This window comes from Crocodylus porosus, unplaced genomic scaffold, assembly GCF_001723895.1.
Source record: "Crocodylus porosus isolate Cpor-Errol unplaced genomic scaffold, CroPor_comp1, whole genome shotgun sequence".
Taxonomy (NCBI): Eukaryota; Metazoa; Chordata; order Crocodylia; family Crocodylidae; genus Crocodylus; species Crocodylus porosus.
In genome coordinates, this window is record NW_017728907.1 from 42651862 (window position 1) to 42669104 (window position 17243).

Genomic DNA, 17243 nt, shown 5'->3' on the forward strand with positions numbered 1-17243 from the left:
CCACTCAGTGACAAGGACAGGGTTACAGCAATCGCAGACTCGGCAGTTTCCTGTCCCATCATTGCCTGAGATGGCTGGCTGGTAATTATGCACACACAAGGGACTGTGTATGCATAAGGGACTGCTGTAGTAACAACAGCCCTAAACCAAAGACCACTGGATCCACCTCTGGATGCTGCAGCTGGTACAGTAGTAACAGGCTCACTGACATGGTTTCAGGATCAGCTATCTGGCTCACTGACTAGCTTCTCTGTGGGCAGAGGGCCCTGAGGAACACCCGTCCTATCTCTCTGGGGGCATTCGTCCCATCTCCCTATGGCTGGAGACTGTGCATTTGGGGCAACTTTGTCATATTCTAATCTCATTCTAAGCCAGGGAGCTGTGCACATGTACCTACACATAGCACTCGGTATCTTGTAGTGTTATAAACTTTGTCACTGTACAATAGTAATGTTTACCAGGACTCTCATGCAACAAAGCCTCCCAAGTGGCAAGTAACGGTGTCCTTTTATGAAAATTTGTGCAATGAGTTTCCAGTGCCTGCGTTCTAATTTACTTCCCAATAAACAGATCCCAATGAAGGTAGAAAAATTGAAGTTCACTTACAATTTTACCTTTTTTAACCTCTCCCCCAGACCTGGTTCCATTGTTCCCACAAATTTGTTTCAAGGAATTAAAACGGTTAATCCAACGTTTCGAGGCTACTCCCAACAGGTAAGATTTTCTAGCCTTTTACTCACTATTAGAACAATGAAATAGAACTACAAGACTCGGGTAGGTTCAAATGTAAGATTTAAAGCATTACACATTAAAATATAGTTATTTAAATTACATTAAACGTAACCCTTCTTACTTTTTATATGCTTTTTAGGTATATATCTCCTAACACTCAACAGGTACATCCACACATGCAGGCACGTGCGCTTGCAGCAGCTGAAATAGAAACAGCACAAATTTGAGCTGTGGCCTTTTGCCTTAGCACACGTGCCCAGACATGCATTTTGTTGTAGAGCAAATTGTGCCACTTGGGGCAAAATAACCATGCCTGGCTCGTCCCAGATCTGCAGCCAGCAGGAGCTAGAGGCTGGGACCAGCATCTGTTCTGGCCCTACCAGTATAAAAAGCTGCCCTGGCAAATAGCTGAGGGCTACTCACTCTCAGGAGCTTCTGGGGCCCAGTACCTGGGGATACTACACCTTATGCTAGCTGGACTGCTGAAGCAATCCTGGGAGTTCCCTACACCCTCTACCCACTGCAGCAGTCTAGCAGTGGCAGCTGCTGCCTGGCTGTGACCTGCTGCCATGTGTAACACCATATGCCCCCAAGGCTGCACGCCTGTCAGACCCAAATGGAGACTTCATAACCATTAGAGGCATCTGCACCTCTGGGCCAGCTGCAAGTAGGCTGTGGCTGCACAGTTGGTCTTTGAGGCACTACTGCCATTTGTGCCACCACCTGGCCATCTGGGCAGCTGTCTCCCGGAAGATGTTCTCAGTGTGGTGGCCTGCTTTGAACTAGCGAAGAATGTCCTTTTCGCCTCAAGTGGCCAGGAGGTCAGCTACCTCCAGCTGGGTCCCAGGTGCCAACTCTGAGTAGGCTCCTCTGCCGGAGTCCTGCCACCTGCCTCACTAGCAGGAATTCTGATATTCCCTATTTAAAAACTGCAAAATCCCTGATTTAAAAAAAAAAAAAAATTAAAAAATTCCAAGGTCACTCTTCAAAATACCCCAAAATCCATGTTCTTCCACAATTAAAACAAGAGAGAGAGAGAGAAAAATTGGTTGGGTAATGTTTTATTGATATATTTACAATTTGGAAGCCTACCAGTGCCTCTGTCATCATAATAAAATAAATTCTAAATATCTGTACAGTTAGGTATTTACTTTCGGCTTTTTTGTCATAGAAAAATCAGAGCTGCCCGTACCCCCTTTGCTCACCAAGGTGTGCAGCACTGAGCAGCACTGATATGCCAGTGCCCTGCGCCAGTCCCCTCACTTCTGACCCACAGGACCAGGTTTGGGGGGGAGGGGTGGAGTTTGTGGGGGGACTGAGTGTGGGGGGGCAAATGGAGGGGACTGCTTGTGGGGGGGTGGCTCACTTGCCCCTCACAGCCTTCCCACACAGCTCATGGACTGCTCCCAATAGGGGCTACAGCCCATCAACAGGGGCAACATGGCCTCCTGCAGGGGCTACAGCCCCCAAGTCCCTGCCACCTGCTCCCAACCCCCTGCCCACTCCCCCAGCTCCTCACACTCACCAGCAGTAGCAGCAGCCATTGGGGCCACTGCAGGACCTCATGGCTGGGTGGCGCTGTGTGCTGTCAGGCAGCTCGGGGCCACTGCAACAGTCACCCAGGGCTTGGCACCACTCAGCCTGAGCGGCCCTGAGCTGCCCAACAGTGCACGGCGCCACCTGGCGCCCTGCAGCTGGGACCGAGCCCCACTGCCCCATGCTGCGCGGGGAGACTGTGTCGTGAGGCCCCAAGTGGCTCTGATGGCTGCTGCTGCAGCTGGTGAGTGTGGAGATGCTGGGGTTGGGCAGGAGCTGGGACCAGGCCAGGAGGAGCTGGGGATGGGCTGGGACCAGACAGAGGAGCAATCAGAGCTGGGAGAACAACTGGGGAGCTGTGGTTGCTTTGCTGTGGTTGGGTCATCCCCCCCGCCCCCCCAGCTGCTTACCCAGCTGCTTACCTGTCACAGAGGTTAGGTGCCTGCAGCCTACATCGCTGTTTGCCCTGCACGGGCAGAAAGCATGCCATAGAGAAACCCTGGCTGGCTAGCAGAGCAGCTCTGTGGAGGACCTGAGCCTCCAGTTGCCTCAGGGCACTGTTCAGGAACGTGGCCTCCCCCCCCCCCCCCCCCCTTGTTTTTTTCTCCCTGGGGTATTTTTTTAATACCTAGATCTGCATATATCAAATTTGCCCCCGCACTGCAAATATACAGCACGGGGAATGGGTTTTTTTGTTCCTGGCGTGCATCTTAGTGTCACAAAGGGCTCTGAGACACTGCAAGTGGCACGTGCAGGCTCATGTGGACGTGCCCAGCTTCTCTTAATCACAGTCTTCCCTACTCAGCCTAGGTAACAACTGCTGAAGAGCCTTGTGACTGTTATGAATGCCTCCTTTTCTTGTTTTTTGGGAAAAGCAGTGGAGTGGTTAATGCCAAAAACACCTCTTCACCTGTAGTAAAGGTGACATACAAGCAGTTCCAGAAAATGGCACAAGGGTTTTCCTAGATAAGAGTATAGCAAAGCAAGTTTTTACCATGTTCATTTCATCCTGTAACATTTTAAAACTGAGCTTAGGTTTTGCTTGTTTATTTTTCTTGTTGAAGTGGGGAGCGCTTTATGCAGCTGTTTTAAAGTATTTGTAGCAGTCAAGAGTTACCTATTTGGCATGTGAAGCCTTAGAACTGATGCTCATGCCTTTTAGGTATTTTCAGCCATCTCTTGTGCTGTCCCCAGCAAGCATTTTTAAGTTTATTCTTGAACATGTTTCTTCCTTTAGGTCTAGCTAGAAAAGTGACAAAATCATTTGCATCCTTATTGACCTCTGGTTCTCAAGAGTGATGTAGTCTCTCTGTGCTAGAACATTTATCAGGAGATATCTAGACCCTACTTTGACCCATCAAAACAAGTCATTGTTGGGTTCCCCAGTGACCAAACACAGCAACTCTAAAATAACTTTGATATGCAGAAGATCATTTGTGTTCAAACTTTGTCTAACCTCTCACCTAACTAGGTCTAATAAAATGTATTACCAAAATAATCCTTGCTTAGTCCTGGCTGACAGTAGTTGCTCTCCAACAGCCTAATATTATCCTGGTCAGCTTATTTCTAGTCTGCAGAAGAATAAATTTTTTCACTTTCCAATCAAGATTGGGAAATCAAAAACATTCCCTAATTTATAATCCAAATCTCCATTGTTCTCTTTCTGTAAAGGACCAACCAATACAAGTGATTTTTAGGTGCATGTGTATATATGCATAAATCATTAGTCAGGGAGAGGCTCGCTTAAAACCAGTTGGTGACAGCACTTCTAACTTGTAAATGAACAACAAAATTGTTACACATGCCAAGCTCTAGTGTCAGCCCACCACTGCTGACCTTCCCCATCTCAGCTTTTTTTTTTTTTTTTTTTTTTTCCAGACCACCAAATCAATCTGTCTTGCTCACTTACTCTGTTTGGGACTGAATGACCTAAGTCAGCAGTGGCATTGCTACTGCTCCCATAAGAAGCTGCTGCATTGCTGCAGATTGAATCTGCCAGTCCACTCTTCTTCTTATGCACAGGCAGTGCTGCTCTGATGCAATTGGAAGACTGAAGCAACTTAAACCTGATTGTTAGAAAGGTGCAAATATAATTTCCATGATCAGATCAGATAAGGCCCTGAAAATATTATAATGTAGGTAGATTTCTTTCCATACCTTTTTGTTGCTTTCACAGCTAGAGTCTAAGACAGTTGGTGGTTGCTTACATCACTATGCACTTTCCCAATTTAAAGTAAGGAATTCATACAGCATAAGTTTTTGTGATGAGTGAAAGTAAGGAGGAGTGTTATTAAGTAGCAATCTTTGTGACACAGAAAAGAAACATGAATATTGTTTGAATTGTCAATCAGATTTTTTCACACCTTGAACTATTGATTTAATAGCCAGCTTTTTGTGGTCATGTCTTGTCACCACTATGTACATATCTTCCAAATAGACAAGGACAATATTAATTAACTTTTTTATTATTATTTCAGGATGCACAAGAATTTCTGCGTTGTTTAATGGATCTGCTTCATGAAGAGCTAAAGGAACCAGTCATGGAAATAGAAGATGTCCACCCTACAAGTGTAGAAGAAAACATGGAAGAAGACAAAAGCCAATCAGATCTGGATTTCCAGTCTTGTGAATCTTGTAACAGTAGTGATAAAGCAGAAAATGAAGCCAGTTACAAACCCCTCATGGAAGATCCTGCAGAGTCTGCTATGTTAATTCAGGATGATGAAAACCACTCTCTCATATGCAGAGATTGGCAGAAGGAAAAAATGCTCTGTAACAAGCTTAATCGAACAAATTCTATGGAAGTCTTAGAGAAAGATGCACACAGTGCTTCAGAAACTGCTGAATTTTTAAACAACCAAGGAACAGTTAAAGTACAAATACACAGCAGACTTTCAGGTGACTATATCAAGCTGCAATGTGTAATTGTAATGTCATAGTATTTACTGAAGTGCTTATAGAAGTTAGAACGAAAATACTGGATCTAAAACTCGGTATATATCCTAATATGTTTCTAAATTGGTTCATTAAGGTCAGCACAGTGATTATGTGTTTTGTTACTGCTTTGAAATGCATTAAACACTATCAACTATTCAAGAACTACAATGGTTGAAAGGCTCCAAATATATTCTTATAGTGACCTTTGCTTATTATTGCCACTTTTCCAGTTGATGAATTCAAATTTAGTTTTTATTGCTCAGTGCTTAATCAGAAATCCAGTGGTGTGCTGAAATATAACTTTAATTATTGCCATTATTCAACCTGGCATAATTGTTTTGTTGGAAACTGTAATAATACAGATTTCTAATTTCAGACTACGCTGCTGGTGACGTCCACACAAATGATCTGTCTGCAGCACAAAGTCCTCCAAAATCAGTCTCATCATGGTCACCGTTGGCACCATCCCACAAAGGTACCTACTTCTTTTTCACTTTGCACTGCACTGCTTATTAGTGTTTTGTCCTTTATTGTATTCTTTTTGCATCAAACAGTGATACCAGAGTGCAAAATTGTTCACGTGATTTTCTTCACTATAGCAAGATGCATATACAGGCAGATGCACCCTCTTGGTGCTGCAGTTGTTTTTGCTTCTTAATTGTTGAAGCATGGAGCAGTATTTTTCAAGGTCTTTCTTTTAGAGCATATGATTGGAGAAATGGGTGGGCAGAGGAATGCCTTAAAAGAGAAGGTAAAGGTTAATTTTTATTTTAAAGGAGAACAGTCCCCAGAGGCAACCTATTGTGTATTCAGGAGACAGTATTTCTGGGGAATGGGGCATCAATGATGTCCCCTCAGGGTAAAGGGGTTCATAATATGTTCATCGTGCCCCAATGTAAGTGGTAAGTTGACTCATTTTAGCAGTCCTAATTACCAGGGATCCTTGCTTTCTGTGATTTAAAAAAATTCCAAATTTTTGGTTTTAAAAAAGTAATCCCAAATCCACACTTTTTTCCATGATTAAAATGAAACACCACTATATATAGATTTATATATTAGTGATGTTTCCTTTAAATCATGGGAAAATGTGGATTTGGGGTAACCACATTTTTAACCAAAAACAGGAGATTTTTTTTTAAATTGGAGAAAACCAGGATCCCTGCTAATTACTACACTTATGCGGTATAGTGACGAGTCTGGTTTGGTTCCTTAATTTGTCAGGTTGACCTGTGTTGTCAGGGAAAGAGGTTGATTCTGCGATGGTGTTCCTCTGTCATTACAGTCTCTAGATACAGAATGTATACTTTTGTATCACCTTCCTTTGTCTCTGTAACAAATACCTCTACTCTGTACTTGACAGTTGCTGCTGTCACTGGGCACTTCATAGAATCGATCACAGTGTGGAAGACCACTGATAGGTGTTTCTTTCTTATCCTATCTTCTGTGTTGACTGGCTCCTCTTCCTTCGGTTAGCTGACCCATGAACAGTTTAGCAGAGGAGCATTTTGAAGCCACACCCAAGTATATTCTTTCCCTCTTTTTTCACAGCCTTAATTGCCCCACAAGGTGCTCAGACACAAGTGTGGGTGGGTCACCATTAAGAAGTTTATTTTAGTTTCAGCACTGGCAGTACTGCAGTTTATCACCTGTGGTGTCTTTTCCCCTGGTGTTCAGCCTGACAGCTGGCCCCTCCAGCCATCATCAGGAACCTGTGAACCACCCCAATGGGAATCCACTTCGGTATCCTGCTTCATTTTTTTTTTTTTTTTTTTTTTTTTGTCTTTACCCTGCCAAGGGTCTGCTACCAATGGTGTTTGGAACATGGCCAGTGCCTGGCTCTTTATATTCCTTTTGTACTCATTGCCCATGTGCCATGGTGTAATGCAGTAAACCAACCAGGGAAATTGCTCTGTAATCATTCATGTTTTCAAGTGTGACCCAGAATCTGAACTTCTGCTTCTGTATTCTTAGTTGTTGAATCCCTTGCAACTTTGAAGAAAACCTCCAGATGGTGAATCCTGCTGAATTCAGTAGAGACGATAGCTCTTGGATTAATTGATTTGTTTTTCCCATTGGTGTGTCAACACTGAAGTCTAATGACAAATTTAAATTCCAGCATTAAATATTTCAGTCTTAGTTATATTTGCATAAATATTAAGCTTACACCATAATTTTTGTGTGTAGTGAAAGATAGGGGGCAGGAGGTAGTAATCAATTAGTTTACAGCAATCGTGGTTTCCTGGAAACGTAAAATTTGTCCTCTTTAAAGCTAGGTCTCCAAAAAGGAGACTTATCCCCTCTCTGTACCAAAAGCGTGAGCTGCTTTCTGGTTACCAAAAGCTGAATTGTCTCACATTTCAGAGTGTGAAGAGGCCAAGCTGTCAGCAACTCCAACTTCCCCTCCAGCTATGTCTGTGAGAGGATTATGCACGCTGAGCACAACGAACTTTGGTAAGCTGAAAATTGAGGGTTGTTCTACAGCACAGTGTTAAAAAAATCCGTGTACTAGGGTCTGGAAATGGAGCCGTGCAGCGTATTTATACAGTATAAATGGCAGTCTTCTCACAGTGCACATCATATAGGAGAAGAGGACTTGCAAGAATTTATACCTTTTTCTGTCAGTAACTTCAAGTAAAGGCAGAAGTAACTCTGAACCTTTTCCAGCTAAGGAAGAGACGGGCAATTCTGGCTACTGTTAAGAGGGCAAGGAGCCAAGGATATCTGATTAGGAGAAAATCATTTGCTGTATCAACTCTGTTTATCTACAAAACAGCTTTAGAGAATCGTATCCCTTATGGGATGTTGCTGGAGCAAGTTCAGTTTCCCTTTTTACAATTGCTGTAGCCTTATTTCGCTGATCTCCATTAGTATTTGCACTCGGAAGGTGAACAGTCTGCTTTCAAGACTCCACCAAAACGATTTTGGCCAACTGGGTCATTTGCGTTTGTGTGACTTCATGAAGGGAATTTGTAGTCTGTACTTCAGTTTCCAAGTTTTATTCTCTGAAGTATTGGGTCCCAAAGGGCTGCTTTATGTATTCCAGGGATTGTTGCAAATATCTTCAGTGACTGACTTCATGCAGATCAAGACTCAAAATTATTTCTACTCGTTTTCTGATCAGTGGGAGAAAATACTGCTGAGAGCCCTCAGACACTGCTTTGTTTGGTCAGGGATGGGGTTTTTTCCCATTCAGTCAGCAGTTTCTTAGGTTCTGTATTGACCACTGAAAGTTGCATTAATTGTATCCAGCATAATCAATGTTCCAGTATTTTGAATTTGCATAGATTGAGTCTTTTGGACCAGAACATAGTGAAGACCACCTGTAAAGTGGTTACAGTCAAATGGCATTGGCCTGTACACTCTAATGTATAAAATCATGCTGCTCATTGGGAATATTGTTGAACTGGATCTTAATTTAAGACCGGTAGACTAAGAGTGTCAAAATAGCTCCTGCAGCCTGAGTTTTGCTTATTTAAATTATCTCATTGAAAAATCCACTCAGTACTAACCCTTCTGTTTGTCCATATCTACTCCTAAAAGAAATGCCATGGGGCTATAACAACCTAGCCGTAGGTGACAGTAATCGTGTCTACTGCCTAATAAAGTTTGTCCCTTTTTTTCAAACCTAAAAACATGACAACTCATTTTATGCTATTTAAAGGGTTTAGGCAGAGTACGATAAAAGTTGAGCAATATACTTTGAACTATTTTTTAAAACTATTTTTGCCTTTTTGCATTAGTTTCATGTGTGACTTCTCCAAAAAAGAAGAGGCAGAAGCGATACAGGAGTATTATCTCTGACATATTTGATGGGACCATCATAAGCTCAGTGCAGTGCCTGACTTGTGATCGGGTAAGTGTAGTGAGAATAGCCATGTTGTGATATGAATTTGGGTTTGACTATTTATACTAACATACAGTAGTTAACTTCAGTAGTTTGGGTACTAGAGGTGTAATCTTTTTATTGGGATTTTTTTTATGGCGGACAGATGGTAAGGGTATGCCCACTTTTGAGTTCTGCAATTGTGTTTCTCATTTTGATTCTGTAAGCCTTAATAGCAGCTGTTTCAGCCCTTCATTTACTCAAACTCTTCCTTCTCATATGATACTAGAAAAATCATAAATATACCTGAAAGTGAACAAAACTGTCAGGTTTAATTTGCAGCTATTTTTCCTCCAAGATTAGTAGTTGTCTTTTTCCTCTAATCACCTAATAACTACTGCTCTTGGCTTCTTGTTGTTGGATAAATTATTTGAATGGCCCACAGTTCATTATTATATTATAGCCAGTCAGTGTGTGCATAACCATGCCTCAAAGTTTCATGGGTAAGAGATGAGTGAGCAGTTCTGGATTAAATAAATTTGTGAGCACTGAATTATGTAAATCTTCTGTTTTTAAACAAGAAAGAATTCTTCATTCCTTGATACACAGCCTTTGCTTATGAGAAGTGTTTCATGACCGTTTTCCTCCCAAGATTGATGAAATATTTTGTATTCTGCTTCATTTAATAAAAAAGCTAATCATGATTACTCTAACACTCTCATACACTTATCTTGAGGAAAAAATACTACTTTCACATAAAATCATCTAATTACTACATCAGGTTATAAAAGGCAAATAATTAAATATGGTATATTTTCAGAAATACAGAAAATAATTAATTTAATTCAGGAAATAATTTAATCCGTACCATTTTGGAAGTTTCATCAAGCAAGTTAGATGAGAAAATTCAGCGCCTGATTTTAAAAAGAGTTTTCAAAATTATTTGACCTTCTGATTTGCCTCACAAGTTTTAGTTCTTTACTGGAAAGTGTAGTATTTATGTCATAAAAAAGACACCCTCCACTTAGAGAATCATGCCCCATTTGTTCAGAGACCCCCTCAAATAGTAACTGATAATTTTAGAAACTTGTCAAAACTATTTTGGAAAGAAGTCTTAATAACCTGCTTCATTTTGTTGACAGGATTCCCAAAAGTTAAATATGCCAGTGCTTATTTCTGGGGCCAAATACTAAGTGAAATATAGTCAAAGTAACTTGAATAACATTTTTAACCTAGTGCCCTTGATAGGCTGCCTCTGGAGAAAATTTCACAGTCCTGCACCACTGTCATCACCTTCAAGGGGAACCAGCTGGGATGTATAAAAGAACCATTGTTATTACTTCAGGTATACAAATGCCATGTGTTTTTTTTACAAGTCTGCTCTTACAACAGATGTCCTTTCACAACATCTGGTGAAGTAAGCAGCTGCTTTAAAAAGCTTTTTTACGTTTGATTTAGTTGGTCTGTAAAGAGCAACTCTACCCTGCTTTATAATAAATCACCAGAGCGTGCCATCTAGTGAAATTTTTGGAGTAAAACTCTACATCTTCAGTTGGCAGTCATTCCTTGGTTGAACTTTCCCATATCAAAAAACAAAGCAATGAAAACTGATGGACTTTTCAAGAATTAGGTCAGCTTATTAAAAGAAATAAGCTATAAGGAGTCTAATTTTCCTCTTCGTTTTTTGTTTCAGGTGTCTATAACTCTGGAGACTTTTCAGGATTTGTCTTTGCCTATTCCAGGCAAAGAAGATCTTGCTAAACTGCATTCTGCAAGCCATCAGACTTCTCTGGTCAAAGCAGGGTCATGTGGAGAAGCATATGCCCCACAAGGGTGGATAGCATTTTTCATGGAGTACATTAAAAGGTAACTCACTTTTGTAGTGCTTGGATTTTAAAATGGCTGTTTCTGCTCTTCAAGCAGAACATTTGTTTTGTTTTTGTTTTTTGCGGGTTTTTTTATCAACAATGTTTCACGTTTGTTGTCTCACGTGTTCCTAGCTGGTTTTGGGGTCCAGTTGTAACCTTACAAGACTGTCTTGCTGCCTTTTTTGCCAGAGATGAGCTCAAGGGTAAGTCTAAATTAAATCTAATATGCTTCCTTAGTTAAACCAAAACTTAAATAATACCATTTGTTCTTTTTTTAATTAAATCAAATTATATATCCCATGACCTGGTCTAGGATCAATTATTGCAGAATGGTTTGTGAGACTGAAGTTTGAGGGAAGAATTTTCCATGTAAATTTACTTGGTAATACTAGTCACAACTGGATTCCTCTGAACTAAATAAAATCAGATGAAGGTTCAGAACAATTTCTGACTAGTAGTTTTCTTTCTCAATTCTGTCGTGACTACTATATTGTCTGAATCTGGGGTTTTGCTTCTTATTTTGCCCTTAACATATACACTGTTTAAGATTAAACATTCTTTTTTTTTTTTCTTTGGACTCTACTTTTTCTTTAATGGTTGGGAATATAAAACGTAAGAACCCTGTGATACATATATTTAATTCAATGCTAAAATTTTCCCTGGAGCAGAGGTATCAAATTTGTCTGGCCCCATGAACTGGATGAGTGGCATAGGACTGGTCCACAGACTGGATCAATGTACTGTGTACTGGATCAGTGTACTGGATCAGGCCTGTTGCCCCTCCCCATCCCCATGCTAGATCCAGTACACACAGCATCTACTTCACCCAGTCCAGGACCCAGCAAGAGGAGTCCTGGCAGGCTTGTCTGCTGCTGCAGGAGCAAGCTGCAGGGCTCCAGCCCCACTGCTGTCACCTGGGTACTTAGCAGCCAAGCTGAGAAGAGCCAACATGCTGGAGCCCAAGCAGCTCTGTAGCTTCTTTCTGCGACTACAGCCAAGTGACCCTGGTGAGAGCAGCAGTGCTGGAGCTTGTTCCTGCAGTAGTGAGCAAATGCCCAGGCAAGAGTTGAGGCACTGGATCCTGAGTAGTACCACAAGAAGGAACCCTGGCATTGGTGCTGGGCTACTTCCCTCGGCCCTACTGTGAGGCTTCAGCACTTTGGCTCTCACTTGGCTGCCACCATGGGAACAAGCCACAAGCTGCTGGAGTTCTAACACCAGTGGGTTTTGCCCAGGCACTTAACTGCCACTATGGAAAGGTCCCAGTCACAGCCAGAATCGGAACAAAAGTCTTCAGGCCGAGTCATTCATATCTGGTCCTTGGTCCATATGTTTGACACCCCTGCCCTAGAGCAATCCAGAGTCTTGAGGCTATGAACACGTGTAACCCTAAAAGTGAAATATTTCTGAAATTATTCTGACACATCCAAACTAATGCAAAGGAAAAGCACAATTGTAGTTAGATGGTTTGAAGGATAAAACATGAAGTTGGAGAATAATGCTATTTCCTCCTCCCACCACTTGCAGGTGACAATATGTACAGCTGTGAAAAGTGTAAAAAGTAAGTAACTTTCTACTCTCTTTGCTTTAATGTGTCTTGTTCTCACATTCTCTATAAACAGTTTATGCATGGAAATAAATGCATCATATAATAACCTTTTAAATGGGAGAATTCTGTCTTTGTGACAGTCTTAATGACAAGAATTTATGAGGATCTTTTTAAGTTATTTGGTTCTATACATGTAGTCTAGTAGCAGTGAAGGTGCAGCAGATTGCAAGAGCTGGAGGGATGACACTGCCATGTAAAGGTCATTTCATTTAACTGTATGACAACTCTTTGAATGGTAGAATCAGGATCATTCGTATATGGGTTGTTCACCACCCATTTAGTTCTCAGCCAGTTGCTAAACAAGGGACAAACCACTCAGCTGATTATTTCACCTTTCACTTCAAAAGGTACAATTTTTCCATTTTGCTGTAACTCAGCTGTGGTTCTGTTTCAGCTGCTTAGAGAAATAAATGACACAGCTAGCAGCTAAAGCAGCTTAGTGGTCCCATTCACTTGTTCTATCTATATATGTCCCCATCTAGTTCACAAACCATCATCTTGGGAAGGGGCAGTAAGGAATCTGACTCTGCAAAGAATCCACATTCTGCTATACTTATAGCTGTTCTTTAATGGTCAGTTAGTACCCCTCTAATACAGGGGCGGGCAAAATGTGTCCCAAAGGCCAGACATGGCCTGCCAGGCCATTCTATCCGGCCCGCAGGGCCCCTAAAAATTTAGAAAGTTAATGTTTATCTGCCTGTCATACAGCCCTTGATGGCTTGCCAAAACTCAGTAAGTGGCCCTCCACCCAAAATAACTGCCCACCCCGGTCTAATACATGATTAGAAAAAAAAAAATAGGGCTGTCAATTAATTGATGTTAACATGCGTGATTAAAGCTAGAACTAATTAACATATTAATTGCACACATGGTTTTGGAGCCTGCGCCTGAGCTCTTTGTCACCACCACCCCTGGGCAGTGTAGAAGTGCTGCAGGGCTACCCCAGGCAAGAGCTCTGAGCTGCTGCAGGGGGAAGGGGGGCAGAGGGGAGGAGGGGGGCCAGGGTTAATGTGTCCCTGGGGCTGGGCTGGGGCAGGTCATGGGACAGAGCTATAGGCGTCTTGTCCAGGGACAGAGGGGAGGGGGTGCTCCCTGCCACTGTGCACACCCCAGAGGAGACATATGGGGTATGTGCCTCCTGAATTTGTGCACTGGGTGGAAGTGGGCTGCCAGCTGCAGGCTGGGGCTCTGCACCCTGCTGTCTTAGTGTTGGGAGCTTCACACTGGCTGCCTCCCTGCCTGCCTGGTGGCAGGAGGCACAATATGGCATTACACAGGTCCCAGGGCAAAGGCAGCAGAGTGCTGAGCCCCAGCCAACAGCCTGCCTCTGCCCCTCACACTTCCCCCAGGAGCTACCTCCACACTCTGGATGAGCCACCTGCGGCTCTGTCCCACAACCCACCCCAGTCCTGGGATTTCATTCACCCCTGCCCCCTTCATCCCTCACCATGGGGGCCTCTCTTTCCTACCCCCCACAGCCCTTTTTCTCACCCCTCCCCCTCCACAGACTTACCTGCTGCTGCTGCTCTACACATTGCCAGGCTGCATTCCTGTAGGGTTACCATTTCCAGTTTCAAAAAAGAGGACACGTGGGGAGTGGGTAATCTGATTGGGGGGCAGTGATGTGCCCTGCCCCTCCTTCCCAAGCCACAGGCCACCCAGCCTTGTTGCTCCCCTGACTCCTGACCCACAGTACCCCACGTACTGCAAGGGCATGTGGGGGTCCCCCCTCCCCAGGCTCCAAACCCCACACACAACCACAACTGCCCACATGTTCACAGATTGCCCCCCCACCCCCGCCATACAAAGTACCTGCATAATTTTGTATCATTTTGAATTTTTCTGTGCATAATTTTGAGTTTAGCTGTGTGATTAAAATCACAATTAATTGTAACTAATTTTTTTGATCGTACAACTAATCATGATTAAATTTTTTAATTGTCTGACAGCCCTAATAAAAATAAAGGCACCTAGAAGTTTAGCACAATAATAGTTGCTGTTTATAAAGTGAAATTATTTTCATGTGCAGGTATCATAATATTGTTTTAATGTAAGAGGGAGAATGCATAGTGGGAATGGGGAATATGTAGAAGAATGGAACTCAAGAATGTATAGTGGGGATGGAGTGTGTTTAGCCCTTGGTACAATTATACTGAGCTACCAGAACTAATTTTTCTTCAAGAATAAGCTAACTTAGCAAAAATGGGAATCAACTCCCTGTAACAGGCTTTCATAACATTTAAACAGTAAATTATTTTCCCATCCAAAAAACACTCATTAGCGAGAGAGAGAGCACATAAAGTAATGGTTTTCAATTATTTAGTGGTACAGATTGTGTATCTGCTTCCACAGCTTTATTATTCATATCACTTTGGCTACTGTATATTTAGTTTGCATTCCAGAAATACTTCAGGCTTACTAATGTAACTCTCAACTTTAAGACTAACTTTTTTGCTGAGTTGGCACAAGGAAGTGTAAAACCTTTCTGGCACTAAATGTGTTTTATTTTTCTGTGCTTAGGTTAAGAAATGGAGTGAAATTCTGCAAAGTGCAAATATTTCCTGAGGTACTGTTAGCACACCCACTTTAGAAGCACTTATTTTACATGCTTAGAAATGTGGCAAGACTAATGATCTGTATAGAAGATGCAGTCGGTCTTGAATATTAAATGATTAAAATATAACTGCATACTTGCATTCACAAAAACCTGTTAATATCTGATTGTACTTTTGTACTCAGCAAGAAGGTGAGCAATTACAAATGGAGGTAAAGTTAAAAAAAAAAAGAAAAGAAAATGCTTTCCTTTCATTCCTGTAGTCAACTAGTGGAATTCACCTTTACTGGAGGTCATGGAGCTTAAATACTGTAATTGTGCTGGAAATCTTTCCAGTAATGTTTGTAGTTAGCATGCTGAAGACAGTCAAATCTTATGCTTCATAACATCAGCTGATGGCTGCAATATTCAGGAAAGAATCTTTCCCTCGTGACAGCTTGAACAAAGAGTTAAATATGGAAGCATAAGAGTTTTTCCCTTCACTGCAGTATTGGGCATAGCAACTGCTCAGGGCTGGCTTCACAGGTTGCATCTACAAATGCACTTAACTGTGGAGTAGATTAATTAGCTGCAGAGTAAAGCATTACCATCTACATGTGTGATACTATTGGGCCGTAGTAAACTAACTAATGCTGCTGTAAGATTGCTGTCAGGAACAGTACTATCTTATGGCAGGGTAATTAACTGCAATTTAAATACATGTGTAGACTCTGACTGCAGGTATAAACTGTGCCTGGTCAGCCCAGCCAGCAGGGGGCCAGACTCCTGCCTGCAGCCTAGCCACACAGTTCCACACTTTCAGCACACTTGTGCGCCAGCCAGCCCCTCTGCTGCCCAGTGCTGCCATCCAGAGCCCAGGGCTGACCCCCAGTGCCCCCGGTCCTGGCATAAACTGCTCTGCTCTGGCTCAAATTGCTGCTGTTCTGGGTACATGTGTAGATGTTGTAGCTGTACCCGGGAGTAGTTTATTCTGGCTTAAACTGCTCCAGAATTTATTTCTTCAAATTAATTGCACGTGTACCCTCAGTGATGATTTTTTGAAGAAATTCCACAAATATGTTTGAGATTCTTTCCCACACCAAAGCTGTAGCAAATTTTAAAATGATCATGATTGCTGCTGTCAGCCACCTTCTGCAATTAGAAGTAAATCCTTCCAACCCATACAAGGGCCTTTGAAATTCCTTATTTTCAAGTGACAAAAGGAAAGTAGGCCTCCTGTAGTGTGTCTGTTAAATACAAAACAGTAGCAGTCCACATTTTAATTAAGTTCTTGACTGTGTCTGTCAATCTTTCTTACAGATACTATGCATTCATCTCAAAAGGTTTAGACATGAGCTAATGTTTTCCACAAAAATTGGTACCCATGTATCATTTCCTCTGGAAGGACTTGATCTTCAGCCTTTCCTTGCCAAAGACAGTCCCACTCAAATAGTGACCTACGATCTCTTGTCTGTCATCTGCCACCATGGAACCGCAAGCAGTAAGCATAAATAAATTATTTCAGAATGCAAATACTGTGATACATGTTTGTGGCATATATTGTATTTATTCAGATACACAACAAGGTTTATCACCTTGCTAGTCCCCCATTGGCAAGGGGGAAAAAAGCCTCTCGTCTTATTATTGCATACAAGGAAATCTCACTAACTACATTGTCTATCATTAAACTGCTGACATTAAAAGCAGCATGTGCTCAGCAATGGAAAGCAAGTATGAGGATGATTAAATTCAAACACCACAGAGCATGACTGTAAAACACATGGCCCATGGGAACTTTTATTTACATACTTTTGGACCTTAAAATAAAAAACATGCAGGTGTTTATGTCCTTAGTGCAGATAATCTGAATAAGATGTATGATAACACTCATTCAGTGCAGCCCCCCCCCCCCGTACCAACTCTTTTTCAAGACGTGCTGTCCCCTCTCTCAGCCTGGAGCAAATGATTAGTGTGGTGCCACCCTCCATGAGATGAAGCCGGACCAAGTTGCCTGCACCTCATCTGCATATAAAGTTTTGGAGGATCCCAGTGTTAGAAATATTATTAAAAATGCATTATCAATAGCAGATTTAGAAAAAACACAGCTGCTAGCCCTCCTTGTCTCCTTAATGGGAGAGGGAAGGGGGGTTGGAAATTGAAAGGAAAACTACCAAAGGCTCTTTGTACTAAGGTATCACTGTCTCT

The 17243-nt window shown here is 42.2% G+C and overlaps 1 protein-coding gene across 6 annotated transcripts in view; it reads left to right on the forward strand.

The window, feature by feature from the left end:
- Positions 1 to 17243, forward strand: part of USP33 (ubiquitin specific peptidase 33) — a 59598-nt gene that overhangs the window by 25498 nt on the left and 16857 nt on the right. For 5 of the 6 annotated variants that reach the window (XR_002100246.1, XM_019531233.1, XM_019531232.1 and 2 more), the window contains 10 exons: positions 636 to 714; positions 4746 to 5166; positions 5582 to 5680; positions 7567 to 7656; positions 8946 to 9058; positions 10722 to 10894; positions 11029 to 11099; positions 12424 to 12457; positions 15026 to 15071; positions 16359 to 16539. Coding sequence is in view for 5 of the 6 variants with exons in the window: in XM_019531233.1 (XP_019386778.1) it covers positions 636 to 714; positions 4746 to 5166; positions 5582 to 5680; positions 7567 to 7656; positions 8946 to 9058; positions 10722 to 10894; positions 11029 to 11099; positions 12424 to 12457; positions 15026 to 15071; positions 16359 to 16539 (1307 nt within the window). In the remaining variant the exon portion in view is untranslated. The remainder of the gene's footprint in view (positions 1 to 635; positions 715 to 4745; positions 5167 to 5581; positions 5681 to 7566; positions 7657 to 8945; positions 9059 to 10721; positions 10895 to 11028; positions 11100 to 12423; positions 12458 to 15025; positions 15072 to 16358; positions 16540 to 17243) is intronic. The other variant, XM_019531234.1, reaches the window with a different exon arrangement.